At 34.8% G+C, this 22,551-nt stretch overlaps 1 protein-coding gene across 1 annotated transcript in view; it reads right to left on the minus strand.

Annotated features, from left to right (window-relative positions):
- The window catches only part of MYBL1 (MYB proto-oncogene like 1), a 37,432-nt gene extending 14,881 nt beyond the window's left edge, over nucleotides 1-22,551 (minus strand). Inside the window, exons 1-9 of the mRNA XM_040261688.1 lie at nucleotides 22,327-22,551; nucleotides 14,102-14,112; nucleotides 13,225-13,330; nucleotides 12,827-12,898; nucleotides 11,276-11,368; nucleotides 8,157-8,377; nucleotides 6,051-6,225; nucleotides 3,637-3,711; nucleotides 2,924-3,028 (exon numbers count right to left, since the gene is read on the minus strand). Of these exons, the coding sequence (XP_040117622.1) occupies nucleotides 2,924-3,028; nucleotides 3,637-3,711; nucleotides 6,051-6,225; nucleotides 8,157-8,377; nucleotides 11,276-11,368; nucleotides 12,827-12,898; nucleotides 13,225-13,330; nucleotides 14,102-14,112; nucleotides 22,327-22,551 (1,083 nt within the window). The remainder of the gene's footprint in view (nucleotides 1-2,923; nucleotides 3,029-3,636; nucleotides 3,712-6,050; nucleotides 6,226-8,156; nucleotides 8,378-11,275; nucleotides 11,369-12,826; nucleotides 12,899-13,224; nucleotides 13,331-14,101; nucleotides 14,113-22,326) is intronic.

Below are 22,551 nucleotides of genomic sequence, written 5' to 3' on the forward strand. Positions count from 1 at the left end.
AAGCCTTTGACTGTGTGGATCACAATCAACTGTGGAAAATTCTGAAAGAGATGGGAATACCAGACCACCTGACCTGCCTCTTGAGAAATCTGTATGCAGGTCAGGAAGCAACAGTTAGAACTGGACATGGAACAAAAGACTGGTTCCAAATAGGAAAAGGAGTACGTCAAGGCTGTATACTGTCACCCTACTTATTTAACTTCTATGCAGAGTACATCATGAGAAATGCTGGACTGGAAGAAGCCCAAGCTGGAATCAAGATTGCTGGGAGAAATATCAATAATCTCAGATATGCAGATGACACCACCCTTATGGCAGAAAGCGAAGAGGAACTAAAAAGCTTCTTGATGAAAGTGAAAGAGGAGAGTGAAAAAGTTGGCTTAAAGCTCAACATTCAGAAAACGAAGATCATGGCATCTGGTCCCATCACTTCATGGGAAATAGATGGGGAAATAGTGGAAACAGCGTCAGACTTTATTTTTGGGGCTCCAAAATCACTGCAGATGGTGACTGTAGCCATGAAATTAAAAGACACTTACTCCTTGGAAGAAAAGTTATGACCAACCTAGATAGCATATTCAAAAGCAGAGACATTACTTTGCCAACTAAGGTCCATCTAGTCAAGGCTATGGTTTTTCCTGTGGTCATGTATGGATGTGAGAGTTGGACTGTGAAGAAGGCTGAGCGCCAAAGAATTGATGCTTTTGAACTGTGGTGTTGGAGAAGACTCTTGAGAGTCCTTTGGACTGCAAGGAGATCCAACTAGTCCATTCTGAAGATCAGCCCTGGGATTTCTTTGGAAGGAATGATGCTAAAGCTGAAACTCCAGTACTTTGGCCACCTCATGCAAAGAGTTGACTCATTGGAAAAGACTGATGCTGGGAGGGATTAGGGGCAGGAGGAAAAGCGATGACAGAGGATGAGATAGCTGGATGGCATCACTGACTCGATGGACTTCAGTCTGAGTGAACTCTGGGAGTTGGTGATGGACAGGGAGGCCTGGTGTGCTGCAATTCATGGGGTCTCAAAGAGTCGGACACGACTGAGCGACTGAACTGAACTGAACTGAATAGCTACCATATCTTGGAGAACATATTGCTCAATCCATTGGAAGCACTCAAGAAACAGTACCTGTTACTATTAAAATTAAAAATCACTAGAATGTAGTACATATTTACAATAGCAAAATGTTAAGTCTCGAGTTAAGGTGAAAAAATAACTTTCCAAGACTGTTTCAAAACAAGTTCCATCTATTTTAAAGAGTCCTATAAATAAAAGAAATTAAAGCAATCTTATTTCACTAGTGTAGCCACTTTCTGAGTTTACAATCACTTTTTGGAGATAACTTCCAAACCATATACATTTCAACTTAGTTTTCAGGCAGGAAAAAGATTCAAAGAGGGAGCTTACTATGCCCACTGGCAAAACCATAGATTTTTTTGTAATCACATACATCTGATTCTGAATACCTAGCAATTAATTTGCAGAGTTAATGCAAGGATTACCAGAAATACATCTAGCACATCTACAAGAGTGGAATATAATGAATACTCAGAAAAATGGCAATCATTATTACCACATAATTGTCTAGAATAAATACTTTATATGAATATAGATTCTGTTATACTGGATGCAGCAATTTCCCTCTAAAATCGCCAATCTCCTTATTCAACCAGATCTTTATGACAGTGGATTTTAGATAGCAAATTTGAAAAACAAATAATTAGTAACTTTCTCCCTTTTTAATGCAAAATAGCAATTCTTTTAGTTAATTATATTTTCCTATTAAATTACAAAATTACACTATTATCAAAAATTTTAAATGTGCTTAAACCTGAATATATTATCTATAAATGTGGACCCTCTAATCATATTTATTTGCAGTTTCTTAATAAAACTGAAATTAAGTATACTTCAGGTATCCCTATTTGCCCATGGTATTTGTAGTTGCAAAACAAAAATTACTTTTCCCATGGTATTTATCTCATTCACTACAATTAACAAATGTCATTTTTATTAATACCATCTGAAATGATTTAAAGACATCACCAGTTGCCTCATAATACTATTTCAAGCCCTGAGGTTATTGTATTTAGTAATTTTGTATTAGTTCCCAGTCACTCTAAATATATTGTCCCCTGACTCTGCCCTAGATCAAGAAAAACACTTTCCTAAATGTAAAAAAATCCCAGGATATTAAACTTTCAAAACTGTCATTTAAATACAAACTTTTTTTCTTCCTAGCACAGCCTGTTTAACTTAGCTAGAATCATTATCATTTATCCTGATTTAATACTCATAGTTATTCTCATCAACCAAATCTCAGACAATACTTTTCATATCTGGTAATCAAAACCCACTTCCACTGAAAGATTTCTTTAGACAGCATAAAACCTAAATCTTTCCTTTTCCTGATTTTAAAACATTATTACTTTTTCCAATTTACTGAATTTGTGTTCTAATACAGTAGACAAGAAAACATTTTCAAAGGGAGAATAAAAATAATTTTGAAGTACAGAAATCTCTCTACATATCTAATTAAATTCCTTAAGTTTCTTTTTTTTTCCTATTAAGGCCATTATCATATGGAATGTCTAATAGAAAACAAAGCCTAATCTAATCCATACATTTTCACAAATACACATATTGAAGATTATACCTTAAGTTCGTTTGATATTATTCAAGAACCATCTTAATACAAAACACTGTAAAGTATGTTCCAAGAGATGCATATCAAAAACAGGCAACTTCAAAGTTGCAAATTAGAAAAACTATTTTCAGTTCATACTAAAATCTGAAATCACAATGAATATGCTTTCCATTTGCTGGCATACAAAAGTCAGTGCTGACTAAAACTATAAAGGCATATAAAGCACATAAGAGAGTCTAACAATAAAATAAAACACTTTAGATTATTTCTTACTGATGGAACTCGTTTTCTTCTAACTTCATTCTCAGCCGACATAAGAAGCAACTCAAGTTCCTTTATTTTTTTTTCCTTATCAGGATCTTCATCTACAAAAGGTTGCTAAAATAAGTTAAGCAAAAGAGAAAAAACAGATTATTTACAAAATTGCTTTTTTATTATTAATGTTCCAAGTTTTATTTTCTTCTATGCAACATAGTCTATCCTCTCTAATAAAGGCTTAATACTACAAAATCCCAAATACTCAGTATCACACTTTTTCTGGGACCTAAAGAGGTGCTGGTAAATATTTTCAATTTAACAGAATAGAATTGGGAAATTTAAATGCATGAAAAAACTTACACTCTATCATCTAATCAATTTAAAATTTTACATGTGGAATTTGTTTTAATTTATTGAATCTGAATATATACATTCTATCCAGTTTAGTAAAAATATGTTCATTCATAACTTGAATGTTCTAAGTTGGAAGAATGAAAGAACCACCTCACTGGTGTTGTGAACTGCTTTACACTGGTACAGTTTATATTTCTCAAACACACTTAAAAACTTTCTTCTTTAATGCTATAATACTCAAAATAAGTAGATCAGATTGTATTGCTTTTGGTGAAATTTTATAGATGAGCGAGCAACAGGCACTATTAGAATTTGAAAATGTTTGAGTGTTTCCTTTGGGGTTTGGTTTTGTTTTTTAATAAATAAAAAGTTACCTGAATAAAGGCAGAAGAAGCCTGAACATGTTCTACACAATTGCCTTCCGGTGATACATACTGATAGCCTGGGATCTAAAAAAGTAATTTAAAATTAATATCATTAATATCATACATATAACACTATAAATTTTTTAAAAATCTGAGGCAAAGCACAAAAACTGAATAAGATATCAACGTGGAAAAGTCAGTATCTCTGTTAACTTTGAGTATTTACACATATAGTAATTTCTTAATAGCTACATCTTATTCTTAAAATTTATTGACTAAAAGGCATAACTATTAGCAAAGACCTATTTTCCCCTAAATGAAATATGAGAATTACTTGGGCTAGATTTATCACCCAATCAGTCTACTTATTATCTACAATATCTACCAAGTGGTTTTTAAAATCTGCTATTAAAGGACTGCTCTATCTCCTGGAGAAGACAAAGTAATTGTGTTTTATCGTTCAGGGCAAAGGACTGATTGGTCCATATGAAGCACTTATGCAGCTGGAGACTAAAGCAAGTCTTCCATATTCACATCTCCTACTCCCACCACCGCCCCCTCCATGCCAATCTCTGTATAGGAAGATAAGAAAACAGAGGCTGCTTCTATTATTTGTCTCAGAAAAACAATCAGGATCACTCATGTATTTTTAGTATTTTGACAATAGACAATGAATTATTCTGTCTCTTTTCTAAAGAATCTGTAATAAAATTTTTGAAGTTGCATGCAAATTTAGTGTGCAGTGGTAGGGAGAAATTTGAGAAGAACCTCATAAGATTTTTAAAACCTTAAAATCTAATAAATATAAATAGGAAATTGTCTATCTTTCATAATGGCCTATGTAAATCACTAATGGAGAAGCATTATGTATAACTTCTAACACAGAACTTAATTTTTACATTTGATTAATATCAGTTATTGCTCAACTTCCAATGAATTAGAAACATCTTTCTCAAACTTTTCATTTTAACCTGTGACAGTACTTCATACCAATCCATTTTTTCTTTCAAGTCAAAAGTAGAATTAGCTTTTCAGCAGTTTAAATGACTTGAACTATGCATACACAAATCTTTCAAGAATCATTAAAAGGTAAATAATTCTTAAAGTGTAACAAATACTCTCACATTCCAATATATTCTGATTGAGAGTATTAAACACTCAATTGGCCCCAAATAACTTAAAAAATTATCCTGTGAGTTAAAAAAAATAAATTTAAAGATAACTTTTAAGGCAGAAGCAGAATGTTTCAGTTTATGCTACTGAAATCTAGGACTCTAAAGAAAAATGTACAGAAAAAGACAACAGAAATTTTAAGGTACTAAGTATCAGCAGATAACTGTACTGTCTTTGCAAGTTTTCCTATTTATAAATTAAGATGTCACTACCTTTTTAAAGAGGTTCTTTGAAAATTATGTCTAAAAAACAATAATGTCCATTTAGTGGAATAAAGTTAAATCTGGAATAAAATTAATAAAATTAAATACTAAGCACAGATTGTTAACCACAAGCCAAATTTTATCTTGCAGTAGATACTTTTAAGCCCTGACTTAATCTTTACATTCTATGTGACACAAATTAAGAACTGCTCAACATGAAAAATGGCACGACAGACAAGTAGACAGGGAAAAGGTAAAACAAAGCTCATGAAAACTCCTAATTTCTTGCAGGTAGGAAAATGCTTTGAAAGGAAAACAGCCTGCCCTATGATGAATGTGGATAATCTGCAATGAACCTATCTAAACAAAGGCTGAACTCACTCAGTCAGCTAAGTGATGAGGGAACAGCAAAGTTGAATGCCAAAGAACCAATTATTTACCACACACCGCTAAATGATGGCTTGAAATATTTTTGACTGTTTTCTCCTTTAAACCATTATTTATATACACTCACCTCTTACAGGCAAGCTATCCTACAATTATGCAAAAAAATGTTTTAAAAGAAAACTATAATCGATATTAAAGCACAAATGATCGTTAGCTTTGAATCATGAAGATTCAGAGAATGATAGTTAGGAAATGTACATACTAAGTTTCGTAATTAGATACTGTAAAAATGATATATAAAAGGAAATATTTTAATGAATTTGTTCCCAAAATATTTATCAATCAAAACAAGCAGAGATAAACTTCCACTAATGGAGAAAGAAATGGCAACCTACTCCAGTGTTCTTGCCTACAGAATCCCATGGACAGAGGAGCCTGGCAGGCTACAGCCCATGGGGTTTCAAAGAGTCGGACATGACTTAGTGACTAAACAACAACAACAATGGTTTAACAGCTAGTAATGGTATATTTTTTCATTTTAGAAATTTAAATGTCTGTTTCTCTTAATATATTTTGTTTTTATCCTACTAAGAAACTAAACACCTTCCCATAGAGCAACTAAAGAAGATTTTTAAACAAAAAAGTATTAAAAATATGTGCCTGAAGAGGTATGTAAAACTGATTCTGGGTTTGCAAATGGTCCATAGTTGTACAAGGTTTGTGTTGAAGTTTAGATGAAGATCGTTCTGATTTTATTCCATCTTGTAAGTAGCCTTCCTGCTCCACTTTTCTTCGCATAGTAGAATTCCAATGATTTTTGATAGAATTATCAGTCCTAAGAAATTAAAGTGTATATTTTAAAAAGAAAAAGAGGACTCCATAAATTTTTAACATCATATAAAGTATACAGAGTACTTAAATTTTTACAACTGGTAAAATTAGATACTTTTCAGTATGTCTGTAAATCAAATACACTTCTAAACACTGGAGATAAGGCAATAAGATAAAGTCCCAGCTCTCGTGGGGCTTACACCTTCACAGGAAGCATGGCAGCAGGGAAGGAGGGAAGAAAACAAAAAAATAAATAAGAAAAACAGTGTAATGCAGATCATTTAAAGTAATAAGAGAAAATGTGTAACTACAGTAATTTTGATTTTGAGCAATTTTGAGGGGACAGGGAAGCTAAAATCTGAAGGACAAGAATGAACTAGTCATACAAGAACAGAAAAGAAAAATAAAAAAGAGCATTCCAGATAAAGAGCATAACAAAGGCAAAAGCCTTGAAGCCAAGATCAAATATGGTCATAAAAAGACAGAATCCCAGTATTCATCTTCACTTCTTATCAACAAAACACCTATGGAAGAAAAAGTTCATTGGCTCCCCTTTTACCTAAGTCCCCCTTGTCAAAATGGAAGCCTTCATCTACAGCTACTTATAGTATACATTTTAAAAATACACAAACATTTACTGAGAACCTACTTTATGCTAAGCACTAAGCTACGTTCTATGGATAGTAAAAAGATGTATCAAACACTGAAAACATTAGAAGTTCCTCAACCAGCTTCAGTAACTTGGATAAAAAAACTTAACACTATGCTTTAATTTCTCTAAGACAAATACAGCAATGTTGCTCTGCATTATTTCACCAGTATATGAAGATTAATTACGAATATATAGAATATAGTGCTCTATCTCCAAGTTTCATCAGGAAAGGAACTCAACTTTAGCTGACCTGATTCCAAGTTGTAAAACTATCTTCTAACAAAAAGATATGAGAAGTTTGTTTTTCCTTTACATAAAGCCAGTAATTGACAACAGATGGGCACTCCAATTGCTAGGTAAATATAGGATGAACTACATGAAATAAAATGGTGCTGTCAAGTCTTCTGACTTAGGACTAAATATTATCTTGAGAACCTACATATAATGGGTGGTATCTGCTTGGTTATGTGGGTGAAAGGTGAGATTTCTCTTTTTTTTTTTTCAGTCTCTTATCAGATTGCCTATGATGGGCATCACATTCTGAGTTAATGTTTATTCAACAATAAAAGTATTTGATTTCTATTAAAAAAAGGATACATGTAAATGCATTTAATTAACTACTATGTACTTACAGAGATTACAACAATAAAAAACAAGTGCACACTTTCTGAGTGAGGAATGGATTTTCCCAAAATTGCTGGTCTACTGTACTACAAACGGCTAGGAAGCATCTGAACCAATGCAATGTATAGTGTATATGTAGCCCATCACTGCTCCTGATGGAAACTCCATATTTTAGCCACATGGATATATATATACTACTCAGGATCTAAAACATTAATTAAGAACTGAATTTTCTCTAATGCACTTTCAGAGCAATTTATTTCAGCCAGTGTATTTGTTATTCTCTGGTCTTATGCAAAGAATCCAATATGAAAGAAATCTCTTCAACTTAGATTCCATTACAGCTTAGTTTGTACAAAGACTGCTTGATTGGCACTAATATGTAACCATAATTTAGGGGAGTGCGTTAAATGTTTACATAATCTAAAGGTGTATCATTTTGTTGCACAAATTACTGCTATAAAATATTTTGTTAAAAAAGTAATTACATCCCTTCCCACAAAATGTACTACAAATATCGCAAAGGGTTGCTTGTATTCTGCAGTCTAAATTTTAATTATAAATAAAAGTCATGGGGTACCTATAAATATATTTAATAGTAACCATAATAAAGATCAAGTTTAAAGTACAGGAAAATATATATTCATTTGCATAAGTACCTTCCAGGAAGTAGTTTGGCAATTTCTGCCCAACGATTTCCCAACCGCTTATGTGCTTCATAGATAATCCTGTCCTCCTCTTCTGTCCAGGACGACTTCTTTACCTCAGGATTCAGATGATTATGCCATCTTTCTCTACACTGCTTGCCTATTCTTCCTTTTAAATGTTTTGCAATTAAAGACCATCTTTTTGGCCCATATTTCTGAACTAATTCAATAACCTAAGAAATAGAAAAATAAAGTTTAAAAAGTATGATTTTTTAAAAAATAAATGTCATGTGGAGATACTGTACTGTACAGTCCAGTAGCTATAGTCAGTAATACGGTATTGCATATTGAAAGCTTCTAAGAGAGCAGATCTGAAAAGTTCTTACCACAAGAAAAAATATGAGTAACTATGTACGGGGATAGATATTAATGAGATTTGCAGTGGTCTAGAAAACTCACCAGTGGCTACAGGACTGGAAAAGGTCAGTTATCATTCCAATCCCAAAGAAAGACAATACCAAAGAATGTTCAAACTACCGCACAATTGCACTCATCTCACAACAAAGTAATGTTCAAAATTCTCCAAGCCAGGCTTCAACAGCATGTGAACCGTGAACTTCCAGATGTTCAAGCTGGATTTAGAAAAGGCAGAGGAACCAGAGTTCAAACTGCCAACATCTGTTGGATCATCGAAAAAGCAAGAGAGTTCCAGAAAAACATCTATTTCTGCTTTATTGACTATGCCAAAGCCTTTGACTGTGTGGATCACAACAAACTAAAGAGATGGAAATACCAGACCACCTGACCTGCCTCTTGAGAAATCTGTATGAAGGTCAAGAAACAACAGTTAGAACTGGACATGGAACAACAGACTGGTTCCAAATAAAAGGAGTCCGTCAAGGCTGTATACTGTCACCCTGCTTATTTAACTTATATGCAGCGTACATCATATGAAATGCTGGGCTGGTTGAAGCACAAGATGGAATCAAGATTGCTGGGAGAAATATCAATAACCTCAGACAAGCAGATGACACTATCCTTATAGCAGAAAGTGAAGAGGAACTAAAGAACTCTTGATGAGAGTGAAAGAGGAGAGTGAAGAAGCTGGCTTAAAACTCAACTTTCAGAAAACTAAGATCATAGTATCTAGCCCCATCACTTCATGGCAAATAGATGAGGAAACAATGGAAGCAGTGACAGACTTTATCTTTGGGGGCTCCAAAATCACTGCAGATTGTGGCTGCAGTGATGAAATTAAAAGACGCTTGCTCCTCAGAAGAAAAGCTATGACCAACCTAGACAGCATATTAAAAATCAAAGACATTACTTTACCAAGCTATGGTTTTTCCAGTAGTCATGTATGGATATGAGAGTTGGACCATAAAGTTGAACACCAAAAAATTGATGCTTTGAACTGTGTGGTGTTGGAGAAGACTCTTGAGAGTCCCTTGGACTGTAAGGAGATCCAACCAGTCCATCCTAAAGGAAATCAACCCTGAATACTCACTGGAAGGACTGAAGCTGAAATTCCAATACTTTGCCCACCTGATGCAAAGAACTAACTCACTAGAAAAGACCATGATGCTGGGAAAGACTGAAGGTGAGAAGAGAAAGGAATGAAAGAGGATGAGATGGTTGGACGGCATCACTGACACGATGGACATGAGTTTGAGTAGGCTCCAGGAGTTGGTGATGGACAGGGAAGCCTGGTGTGCTGCAGTCCATGAGGTCTCAAAGAGTCGGACATAACTGAGCAACTGAACTGACTGTCATAATATACATATTATGTTGTACATCTGAAACTAATATATAAGTGAGTGAAGTCACTGAGTCATGTCCCACTCTCTGCGACCCCATGGACTGTAGCCTGCTAGGCTCCTCCAAATGCAGGATTTTCCAGGCAAGAATACTGGAGTGGGTTGCCATTTCCTTCTCCAGGAACTAATATATAATTATATCCCAATTTTTATTTATCTATTGTTTTAGGCCACCCTCTATGGCATGTAGGATCTTAGCTACCCAACTAGGGATCAAACCAGTGCCCCACGCATTGGGAGTGTGGAGTCTCAACCACTGGATCGCCAGGGAAGTCCCATATATCTCAATTTTTAAAAAGCACTACCTTGATAGAATCTTAAAACATAACTCAAGAATGCTATTTTAAATGCATTAAATCCAAACCACAAGTATAATTTAAAAAAACAATTTTACTAAAAATATTCCTTCAGCATTTGCCAAGTTCAAAAAATTGATCCCAAACTTATCTAAATACAAGGTATTAAAGTGACCTGTAAATTAAATTGTTTCACACAAAATTAATATGAAATAACAGTAAAATGTTGAGACTTAAAGATTTTCTACTCTTACATTTTTTTTAATGCTTCAGCAGAAAGCCAAATAAATCATTTCAGAAGCAGGAAGGATTTATAGTTACTGTCTATTCATTACTTTCTTTCTCAAACTGAAAGGATACAAATCACACATTTTAAAATTTATCACTGGCCACCAATTTTTTTTTGAGTGGCAGTAAAAATGCTCTAATTTTCCAACTATATTAATAAGATGATGCCATAAAGAGCATGAACTAAAGGGTAATTCTCAGAAGATGATAGTAATTTTCCCATTCTTCTCATACTTTCATAACAAAGAATTACCTTGGTTTTGAATCCTCTAGCTCTCTGGGAACACAATGATAAGATATCTGTCTTATGTGGGAGCCCACTTTAGGTTAAGAGGGAAAGTGAAAGAATAACTTCCTTATACCTCAAGTTTTCAGATAAAATAAGAATAAAATTAAATTGTTTTTAAAATGCTAACTCAATTTTCAGTAAGAAACTATGCCCTAAATATCGCTAACCTAAGCTCTAAAAAGGTGACTAAGCTGACAGTATTTTTTATTCTACAAACCAAACTTTCAACCAGTAAAAGCTATATTATATTACACTTGGTTTGACTCAATTCTGAAAAAACTACATCTCAAAATACTCAATTTTCAATTCTAGTACAAGCAGTACTCAGAGAACAAATCCAGGTGATTTAAACATGTATTTATGTTACCCAAAAACAATGTATTAGTAAGAAAAAAAACAAGTCCACCTACACAGTGAAAATAAAGAATATGAACATGTTACCCTCTGATCTTCTTCTTTAGTCCAGGGACCCTTTATCAATTCTGGATTTAAAACTTTCTGCCACCGATGTTGGCACTGAAAATCAGAACGATTCTGAAAGAATTTAGATGATTTTGTTAATGAACAACTGTCTTCCAAACTTTCACAACCTTAAGAAGAAAGTTTCCAGGAATAATACATTCAATAGCATTCTCTAAAAATGCAGTATTTATTTTATATGCCTGTATTCCAATTCATTTTTAATTAAAGTTGTCAGCATTGCTTAGAGTATAAATAAAAATTATATATTTGAAATTAAAATTATTTATCTCTATACCCTGCCTGATAACACAAGCAAAAAAGCAAAATAACACAGACACTAACATAAAGAAATGTACTGATGAATAAAAGGGAGTAAACAGACAACTAAACAATACAGACGTACAAACTCAAACAGCATAGCAGCCTGGACTCATAGAGTATAGCAGTACCTAACTCTACACAATTAAAAAAAAACCCAAAAGGCATTATTGGACTACTGCATGGTATTTAAAGGATGTTTATAAATGATAACTCCAAGTTATCAAGAAAAACTAAATATATCCAGATTGATATACATTATATATCAGTTAAATATTTAAGCACTGAAGTTCAAAAGGAAAATGAAATTTACCAGGGTAAAGCCTTATGTAGAAACATGTCAAACTCGAAAAATGATTAATAAGTGTAGCCTTATTTTTAGTCAATTCATGACTTAGTAAGTCCTGTGTATTACAAGGATAATACTACTAACATAACTTTTCCTTTAGTGATTTGGTTTCTAAAGATATTAGTTCATATACAGGATTACAGATAATTTTGAATGACATAAACAGAAATACTGTATTTAACCACAGCTCTCTCCTGATGCCTAGCGGACTTGTTTTTATTCATACTGAGCGTTTTCATGTATAGCTTCAGTACATCAATGCTGATTCACTTTAAGGTTATCATTTTCTCAAAATAATCAGGTTGTTCTTGTACATCCTTGTAGCATTTCTCTGTTGACTACATTTGCTGTTATACCACTGAAGTTAAACTGATAAAGCTAATGTAAGCAGCTTTTCTAATTTAGATTTTATTTATTGAACATGTACTAAATGTAAGGCACTGTGCCAAACATCCTATACATTACTTCTAATTCACATAGCAACATAGCTTCTTCTGGTTTTATTAGTTACCAAACTATTTCAATAGATTTAACTTCTCTCAAAATGTTTTAACACTGATTAGCAAATATTTATAAAGCCCTATCCAAACTTCGTATCATTTTTGCTTTAAGTCAGCCATCTTTTTTAGGTCTGCCCTCTCTTTATGTCAGTCATCTTTTTAGATCCCCGGATAAACTAATTACTAAAAAAAAAAACCCCAGACTTTCTAAGTTTCCAACTGTAGGAAGAGCAGAACAAAACAGTTGTTTTTAGGATGGGAACCTAAATCTAAAATAACTTAGACACATTTCTGAAAAACAGCAAATGTAACCCCATGGCCTAAATCATTCGTATTAGCAGTATGAGATAGTGTCTCACTTACTTGAAGATGACGAGCAATTAGAGTCCAATCATCAGTTCCATGTTGTTCAACCAACTTCTTTAACTTGTCATCCTATTAAGACAGGTTTATGAAAATGAAAAAGCCTTCCCTCACCCTATTCCCCTATTCCTGAATATACTGTCCAATTCTTTCACGTCATATCTGGTGGCCATTTTTAGAAGCACTGAAGCCATTATCACACCTGTTCTCCCATTTACTAAACTGATTCTGTCAGTCTCAACATCAACCCACTCTTCATGTATGGTTGAAGAAGAAAAATGTGCAAGTTAGCTGAGGGATAACTTTTCTCATGTTGTGTTTTTAAGTATCTTTAATACATATCTTATTAATCAACAAATGTAAGTATGGAATTAGTAAACCATATTACACATAATCACCTCGTCTCTTGTCCATTTTACTCTATTCCAGAGTTTCTTCAACCCTTTTTGTTGTGGTACTTCATAATCATGATCAGCATACTGAAGGTCATCATCCTCATCCTCACTGAAAACAACACAATTTGAAATCAAGATTTTTATTTAAATATGTGAATTCAATCACTAAATCTGAACACATAGATACAACTAAATAAGCCACTCAGACTAGCAGACATAGGTCCAATGAGATTATTCAAAGTATAAAAATATTAACAGTCACATAATGGACAGGAGCTATAGTGCTTACTGATACCACAGGAATGAAGCTAGATATGTCAGCAAGGGCCAAGTGATAACCTTTACGTCATGCTAAGGAGTTTGGCCTTTATTCTTAATCTGATCTTTAACCTACAGAGTTAAAGGAATTTAAGTAAAGGAGTAAAAGACAAATATCTTGTGTTTCAGAAAAAAATCACTGGCAGGAATGTGGAGAGATGGAGGAAGATCAGTTAGTGATCTTTCACAAGAATCCAAGTAAGAAATTATTAGGGCCTGGCAATGATAATGGTAAAATACAAAACACAGTCAGTTAAAAGACATAATGTAAGAAATGAGCCATTTACAACACCAACAGCAAAAAAGTTAAAACATGTAGAAATAATTTGAATATACAAGATCAAGATACAGTAAACTACAAAACACTATCAGGAGACAGAAGAACAAATGAAAAAACAATCATACCACATTCTTGGGCACAAAAACAATATTACAGATGTCCATTCTCTGTAAATTAATTCATAAATTTAAATTAAATGAATAAAAATACCAATAGATTTTCAGAGGAACACAGACAAGCTGATTCTATAGTTCATATAGAAAAACAAACAAGCAGTAATACCCGGAAAAGCTCTAAAAAGAGAAAGAGAGAATTAGCACTACCAAATACCAGAAAATACTGCAGAGAAACAATAAATAATACTCAAATCAATGGAACAGAATAGAATATCCAGGAAAAAAAACTCACATGGCAATTCCATCAATTATAATATCAATCAGTGTGGTAAAGATGGACTTTTCAACAAAGGAGGACAGTGGGTAGTTATTTTAAAAAATAAAATCCTACTTTAAAATAAAAAAATTCAGATGAAGCAAATATTCTACACTTTTAAAAATGAAAACATAGTAGTACCTATTACGGTAAAAGTGTTAACTGCTCAGTCCTGTCCGACTCTTTGCGACCCAATGGATTGTAGCCTGGCAGGCCCCTTTGTCCATGAATTCTCCAGGCAAGAATATTGGAGTGGGTTGCCATTTCCTTTTCCAGGGGATCTTCCCGATCCAGGGATTGAACCCGGGTCTCCTGCATTGCAGGCAGAATCTTTACCGTTGGAGCTACCAGGGAAGCCCTATTAGCCCTATTACTTCTACCTTTTAGGGTAGAACTCTTATTTTTTATATCCTTGAGTAGAAAAGATCTAAATGGACAAAAATCGAGAAACCAAAAAAGAATAAACCAACTAAGGTCATGATAGTAGCAACAGAAAGACACATAAAACTGAGAAAAAAGTATAAACAAAAGGATTTTGTTCAACTGATGAATATGAGAGACATGGGAAGAAGATTCAAGGACAACTCCAAAATTTCTGGCTTTGGAAACATAGAGCTATCCGCTGAGATAAAGAATAGAAGGAGAAAAAGAACTTTGGGAAGGAGAAGGGAATGAGGAGAGTAAGTAGTCTGGACTGATTTCAAGGTACTTGAGAAATACACAGGTGGATACTAGATATATCTACAAAGCATTGTCCAGTAGAAACATAATGCAAGCCACCTAAGTAATTTATTAGCAACCACAGTTTAAAAAAACAGGTGAAATTAATTTTAATAAGAAATAATATTTAACCCAATCTATTTTTAAGTGATCAATTCAACGTGTAACCAACATAATCACAAAATGTTTTACATTCTTTTCTTCTTACTTAAGTCTTTGAAATCTGGCATGCATTGTCCAGGAGAAAAGAGAGCCAAAGGCAAAAGAGAAAAATAACAAGATGAAGCTGATAGAAACAGCCCGGGAGCAACAAAGTGAATTCCTAGCTTCAGACACAGCTAACCAGAAGAATAAAAATAAAAAACTTTAGATGTAATAAAATAAAAAGTACACAGCAATTCAGACTAGTAGTACATCAAGAGCTCAACAGCCAAATGTGACCAGTGGCTCTCCTATTGGGCAGAGCAGATCTTGAAGACAACTGGGCATGTGGATCTTCTGCTCATCTCTAGGTCTAGGGGAGACTTAGTTTTGGCAACCACTAGCACACAGACACATTGGAAAAGACTCTGATGCTGGGAGTGATTGGGGGCAGGAGGAGAAGAGGACGATCGAGGATGAGATGGCTAGATGGCATCACTGACTTGATGGACGTGAGTCTGAGTGAACTCCGGGAGTTGGCGATGGACAGGGAGGCCTGGTGTGCTGCGATTCATGGGGTCACAAAGAGTCGGACACGACTGAGCGACTGAACTGAACTGAGCACACAGACAAAAGTTAAAGCCACGAGAGCACAAAACCCTAGAAAAGAGAGCAGGTCTTAACGACAAACTGAATTAGAGAATTCTGAGTAGTCAGTGGACTGAACCAAGATATGAACATCTGAGAAAAACACGAGCGAAAATTTATTTAACCTTTCTGAGTAACAGACATTGTGGAAAATGAAGGCCTAGATTTAATATATACTGTTTACAGAGGCTTTGCAGGAACTTCTAATTTCCTTGATTTGTCAATTATATCTGACCAAAAATTATTCTTATCTGACCAAACAAGACACCAAAATCCCCCACCCAACTAGCTATGACACCTAACTGCTTCTCTAGTTCAATGCACTTCGGTATTCCAACGTTTTCTCCCCTAAAGCCAATGTCTATTTAACAATCTGCCAGTCCTACATTTTCATATATGACTGTTTCGATAAACTATGCTGAAAATAAAAGCACAGACTTAATTAAAGAAATACCTGTTATTTGCAGCCATCTTCAGCTATCAGAAATATCACCTGATTAACGATGATTAAATTGTTAAGAGATGGTTCAGGATGCAATGACTTCATAAATTTCTAAGGCGCTATTAAACCTGATAAAGCACCATACTAAGCTTACTGTCCACTATATGCACTCATGGCATCTATGCTTCCCATCCAAACTCCGGAGTGCAAAGACCATGTCTAATACGTTCACCTCTCTGCACCAAGTCCAAGACTTGACCATTCAAATGACTGTAAAATTACTGAATAAATTACTTACGCTTTTATCTCCTCCAACTATTTTGTATTCCAAAATTACCTCACTCTTTCCCAACCCAATCAAAACTTCTACCTCCCTCAGTATAGATGATCTCAAATTGATATGAGAGGAAAAAAAAAAACTTTTTTGTTAAACAAATTAAAATACTCTAAGAGGAGGTGAAAAATACTCCCATAAAAAGAACTTTCAAAATCCAAATGCACCGCCAAGTGGTAGAATTTTAAGAAGCATAAACCTGCTGAATCAAATGTAAAGAAAATATTCAGTACAGAAGGTGTTCTTTGAGGCATCTACCAATACAGCCTAACCTTTCCTACAACTGTCCCCCGCAACATTAACACTTCCAGCCTTCCCAAACAGCCCTCGGTTATGGTTTTTACAGGTTCCCTCTTTTATTCCCTTTTCTCAGACCCAAACAGCTTCCCCAACAGCATATTTTAAGATTATGCTTTAAAAATTAGGTTATTTGAAAATAACTTTAAATTTGGGGACTCATTAATATAAACTTTAATTATTCACAAAAATACCTACATTAATCTGTACAAAATTCACCATAAGGTTCTTATCAAAACATTTTCAAGATATGCATCCAAAAATGTTGTTTTGGTCAAAAGACTAGTTTCCAAGGAATGACCTTCCTGAAAACGTGTTCATTTTAACTTTAAAAATCTGCCTTATTTTTTAACCACATAGTTGATTTGTGAGAAATTTCTATTTCTACAAGAGGTTTCATTATCTGTTTTGCAAAAGCATGGCCATCATGTTCAGGAAGCTGGGTTTTTTGAGTGGTTGAATGTGAGGGAGGATTAAAGCAGAATTCTTAGAATCCATTTCTCTACCACTGGGGCTTTCCTAGAATCTATCTGCCTAACTACTTCTTGGTGCAAGCATTAAGTTATTATTTCTGTATTATTTATGTAATTGTTAAAAGGATGATAAAACTTTCAAGTAAGTATGACAGAAAAGATCCTAGAAAATTATCACTAGTTACTCCTTGGAAGGAAAGTTATGGCCAACCTAGTCAGCATATTAAAAAGCAGAGACATTACTTTGCCAACAAAGGTCTGTCTAGTCAAGGCTATGATTTTTCCAGTGCTCATGTATGGATGTGAGAGTTGGACTATAAAGAAAGGTGAGCGCTGAAGATTTGATGGTTTTGAACTGTCAAGAAAAGACTCTCGAGAGTCCCTTGGACTGCAAGGAGATCCTACCAGTCCATCCTAAAGGAGATCAGTCCAGGGTGTTCGTTCATTGGAAGGACTGATGTTGAAGCTGAAACTCCAGTACTTTGGCCACCGCATGTGAAGAGCTGACTCATTTGAAAAGACCCTGATGCTGGGAAAGATTGAGGGCAGGAGGAGAAGGGGACGAGAGAGGATGAGATGGTTGGATGGCATCACCAACCTGATGGACATGGGTTTGGGTGGACTCTGGGAGTTGATGATGGACAGGGAGGTCTGGCGTGCTGCGGTTCATGGGATCACAAAGAGTCAGACACGACTGAGTGAACTGAACTGAACTGAACAACAGAAAGATGCCTAAGGACATCTACGCTTTGCAAAGAAAACTAAGAAGGGATAAAACCCCACAAATAACCTCACCAATGTTCTATTTTTACCACTTAATAGTGAAAATTTTCACTGCTTAATAATGGTTGAAGTGAACTGAAGTGAAACTCGATCAGTCGTATCTGACTCTTTGTGACCCCAAGGACTATACAGTTGCTGGAATTCTCCAGGCCAGAATACTGGAGTGGGTAGCCTTTCCCTTCTCCAGGGTATCTTCCCAACCCAGGGATTGAACCCAGGTTCATTGCAGGCAGATTCTTTACCAACTGAGCTATCAGGGAACCCTTAATAATGGTTAGACACCATCAAAACATTAGATACCACCAAAACAAATCATATTTCATTTGCTTTATTTCTCTGCTTTTTATTTCATTTTTTAGTATTTCTGTATTGTAGCAATCAATGTTAGCAATATTTAATAGCTAAATAAAGTCAACTTTCTACTATCTATAAATAGATAAACCATTTCTAAGCCTAGAGTGACTAATCTAGAAGACAGTAAAAATAGGTGAAATCATTTTTCCAGTCACAAGGCAAAAATAGAAGAGGAATTTGGTCTCTGAATCTCTCTCCAGGAATTGGTTTCCAGAATTATTCTGCCAGTTTTATTTTTTAAGTCAAAGAAAATATTTATTCTGTAACTGTCTAATATATAACCTAAGTACTATGTTCAAAAACTTTTGTAGATTATGAACAAAGTGATTAGGGTAATCATGAAACATCAAAAGTAAGCACACACACAAAAATATTATGACTCATTAGACCAGGAAAATTGTTTAAAAGTAATTCCACACTGGGGTTAAGCTAATAGGATGTGATACTCATAACTTTCCCTGTGAAATAATACACAAACTATTCACACTTGGCAATATCAAGATAAAACATTCAAGAGAAGTTCAATTTTAAAGGACATCAATTATTCTACCTGAAAAGATTAAAATGAGGTATGCCAAAGGAAGAATTTGAAATTGTTTAAAATTTATTTTATTTGAATAGAAACTACAGATTTGAAATTAGAGAATTATCAGAAGTTCTATAAAATTTTTTCTAGCAAACCCACTTCAACTTGACAGTATTTTAAATTAAACTGCATCAAGCCTAAATATTTTTATCATAATCAAAAAATACATCTTTATTATACTGTCTTGACAGGATAACTGCATTTGCATTTTTTTTAAGTTCAATCAAATTCAAGGCATGAAAATTTACCAGCTTGATTTAGTAAAGTGAAATCAGGCCACCCAGTGGTTAACATGATGTACTGCATACATGAATATCTTTTCAAATCTGGACTGCAACCTAGCATTATTATACTAAGACAAATTGGACTTCATCTGACCATGAATAGCAATAATGAAATATACACTGAAAGGAGTTCTACCTAGCGATCTGCAAACAAAAACAATGCGAGAACATTTTTTTCAAATGAGGAAAGATGATTACAAAAAGAGTTCAAAATAGGAAATATATTAAAAGACTTATAGACCACAAAATCCAAACCTCTTATATTAAGAGACAAAAAACTGGGATATAGAGTTTACTTGCTTTCTCCAAATAATATTGCTAATTACAAAGTTGATTAAACATATCAGTTTTCACATTCCAGTATTCTTTCACCCATGACACCCATCTCACTAGAAGCAACACAGTAAAATTGCTTCCTACGCACACACATACCCCATGGAAAAACATCTTCTAATTCAAGAGCTGGCTTTTGTCTTTCCAGTTTACTGTAGTTGCCAGTCATCTCAAGGGTAAATACCTGAATCTGTTACTACTTAAATACATCTTCTAGCTTCTAAATGACATTTTTTTAAGCTAATTTTTAAGAGTGGAACTGGCTTTTAAAATCTAAAATTACTTACTTAATACATAAGTATGGTTAAAAATCAAGTACACATTAACAACATATATACCAATTTTAGTACTGCCTGTAAATTATGTCATTAAAACCCCCAATGGGACCTAAAATTATTTAAAGTCACAACACTAAATAAACTTTTTCCTCTATGTAAATCCAGACCAGAGATACTACAGCTATCTTAAACAATGATCAAAAGAGCTAATATCCTTCAGCTGTTTCTCCCTGAGATAACAGTTTTTTACTTTTTTTTTCAGATCATACAGGAAAGGTTATTACAGGATTTATGCCTGTAGTCTTATGCAAAACTTTTATACAGCAAAGTATAGTTTTCAATCAAACAGTTCAATGGTTGTATAGTGGAGACTTCAAAGTGACTGACTCATGCCCTTTCTCATTCAACTATAAATTAGATTCATAGTTAAAGGCATGAGACTATGCTGAATAAAGAAGATTATTTATCCTTCAAAACATTTCACATTCTTTTTTATCTAGGGCAAATAAGTCATATTTACATATACAAGAAATAGAATTTATAGGACAAAACACATTCAACGATGAAGACCCTAAGAAATACACCATTCAGAGATGATAGTTTCTCACATCTACCCGTATATTCACATAGGGAGTGTAGCTTCACTACATTTAATTACTCCAGACTTATGACTCTTTCAATCATTCTATAATACAATTCAATTAATTTACACAGCTGACAGGAATAAAAGTCAATAGTACAATTAATATTTAGATCTCAAAGCTCACAATATTGTCAATAAAACAAAATAACTTACACCAGCAAATTAATCATGAAATCACTTTCTTCTTAGCCTACTATTATGAAGCATACACAAATTATGGACAAAAAACTAACTGAAGAAGGCAGGGTTCTGACATTCAAACATCCATGTCTAACCATAACTAACTGCTGATGACAGCATTAGCCAAGAAACTGTTTCAAATAAGATTAATATCAATATGGACAAGTAGATAATGCCGCACACTGAATACAAAAAAACTCGTTACTGAGTTGACAATATTCATTTGTCACCTTGCTTAAAGAAGGTATGTTTAAAAATTCAAAAGAAAAGGCCTAAATCAATACCTCAGTAATTATAGTTACAGGAGCTTTTAGTATCTATCTTTTCTGAAGACTGAGAAGTCAGGTCCTTGATGTTCTAAAGCAGTAATTCTCACCTGGGTGGTTTTGCCCTTCAACAGACATTTGGTGGTAATGTCTGAAGACATTTTTTGATTGTCACACCTGGGGAAGTGAAGTGTTACTGACATCCATGGGACAGAGGCCAGGGATGCTGCTAGACATTCTATAAAGCGCAGGACAGCACTCCCCACTGCCCCCACCACTGCATTCCCAATACAGAGAATTATCTGATCCCAAATATCAACAGTGCCTAAGCTGAAAATCCTCTTCAAGAGAAGTGTGTTATTTGTTCCACTTCAAAAGTTTGATCTATTCTGTAGTTAGTACAAAATAATAATCTAATAGGGACTTAATTACATACATTCTATGCTGATTTCTGTAAAAATACCTTACAGATAGCAGAACCTTAATAAATGGAGCAACAAATACTATGGTGTGACTGTTGACAATTTTTAATAGACATCTGCAATGAATGAAGTTACTACTAAATTTCAACTTGGGAAAAACACCTCTAGTTCAGACTTTGAAGTTGTGGATCCAGATAAATAAAACCGTTTGGAAACGCTGTCAAACAACTTTTCATATTTATTGAATAATACTGACAACTAAAAGACACCGTAGTGTTTTTGTCATATGAGTGATTCCTACACACTCAGTTTAGGAGTAGCTACTAGAGTGACCTTTAAATAAAACCGAAATGCATAAATTCATCCTAGCAAGTTTTCCAAAACCACCACCACCAAAGAAATGCCCTACCTCTATGCAACCCTCAGGTATAGTCAGAGTCCAACGGACACACAAAATATTAAGTGAATCAAATACATTGCTTTATTTTAAGATCAAGTTACTGGTGTTAACAGTGTGACATCTTCCCAGTAGAAGGAAACTGCGACTATGGGAATGGTAATCACAGTAGACATCAAAAAAGTACTCTCTCCTTAGCTATTCCTCAGAGGACTTCCACACCTTTCAAGGTAGCAGAGGGGTCCCCAACCCAGGTGTATCACAGATCCCCTGTTTGTAACTGGCTCAGGAATTCAGAGAGAAAGAGGCCCCAGAACAGCATTTTCAGGCCGTCCGGACAGGACACCACCACCTTCCGGTGCAGAGCGTATTCCCTGAAAGCGCACCGACTTACCTGCCAACAAATCCCAAGAAGTGGCTGTGGGACAGTGGGGAGCTGGACATATGCTATGGGGAGAATCGACTCCAAGGAGCCGCCTGGGCATGTTACTCACTTTCTGAGTCCGAAATGCCCTGGTCCCCAACTCTCCACACGTCACGGCTGCGCTCTGGCCAGCGGGAAGGAAAACTTCTGCCCTGGCCTCGGAGGGCCCAGGTAGGCGCGGGGGGAACTCAGCGGGAAAGGAAAGGGAATCTGAGCCGAGGCTGTGCCCACAGGCCTGGGCGAAAGGGATGTCACCCACCTGCGCGACCTCTTCGCCATCCTTCAAGTACCGCAT

This window comes from Oryx dammah, unplaced genomic scaffold (assembly GCF_014754425.2).
Source record: "Oryx dammah isolate SB20612 unplaced genomic scaffold, SCBI_Odam_1.1 HiC_scaffold_19, whole genome shotgun sequence".
Lineage (NCBI taxonomy): Eukaryota > Metazoa > Chordata > Mammalia > Artiodactyla > Bovidae > Oryx > Oryx dammah.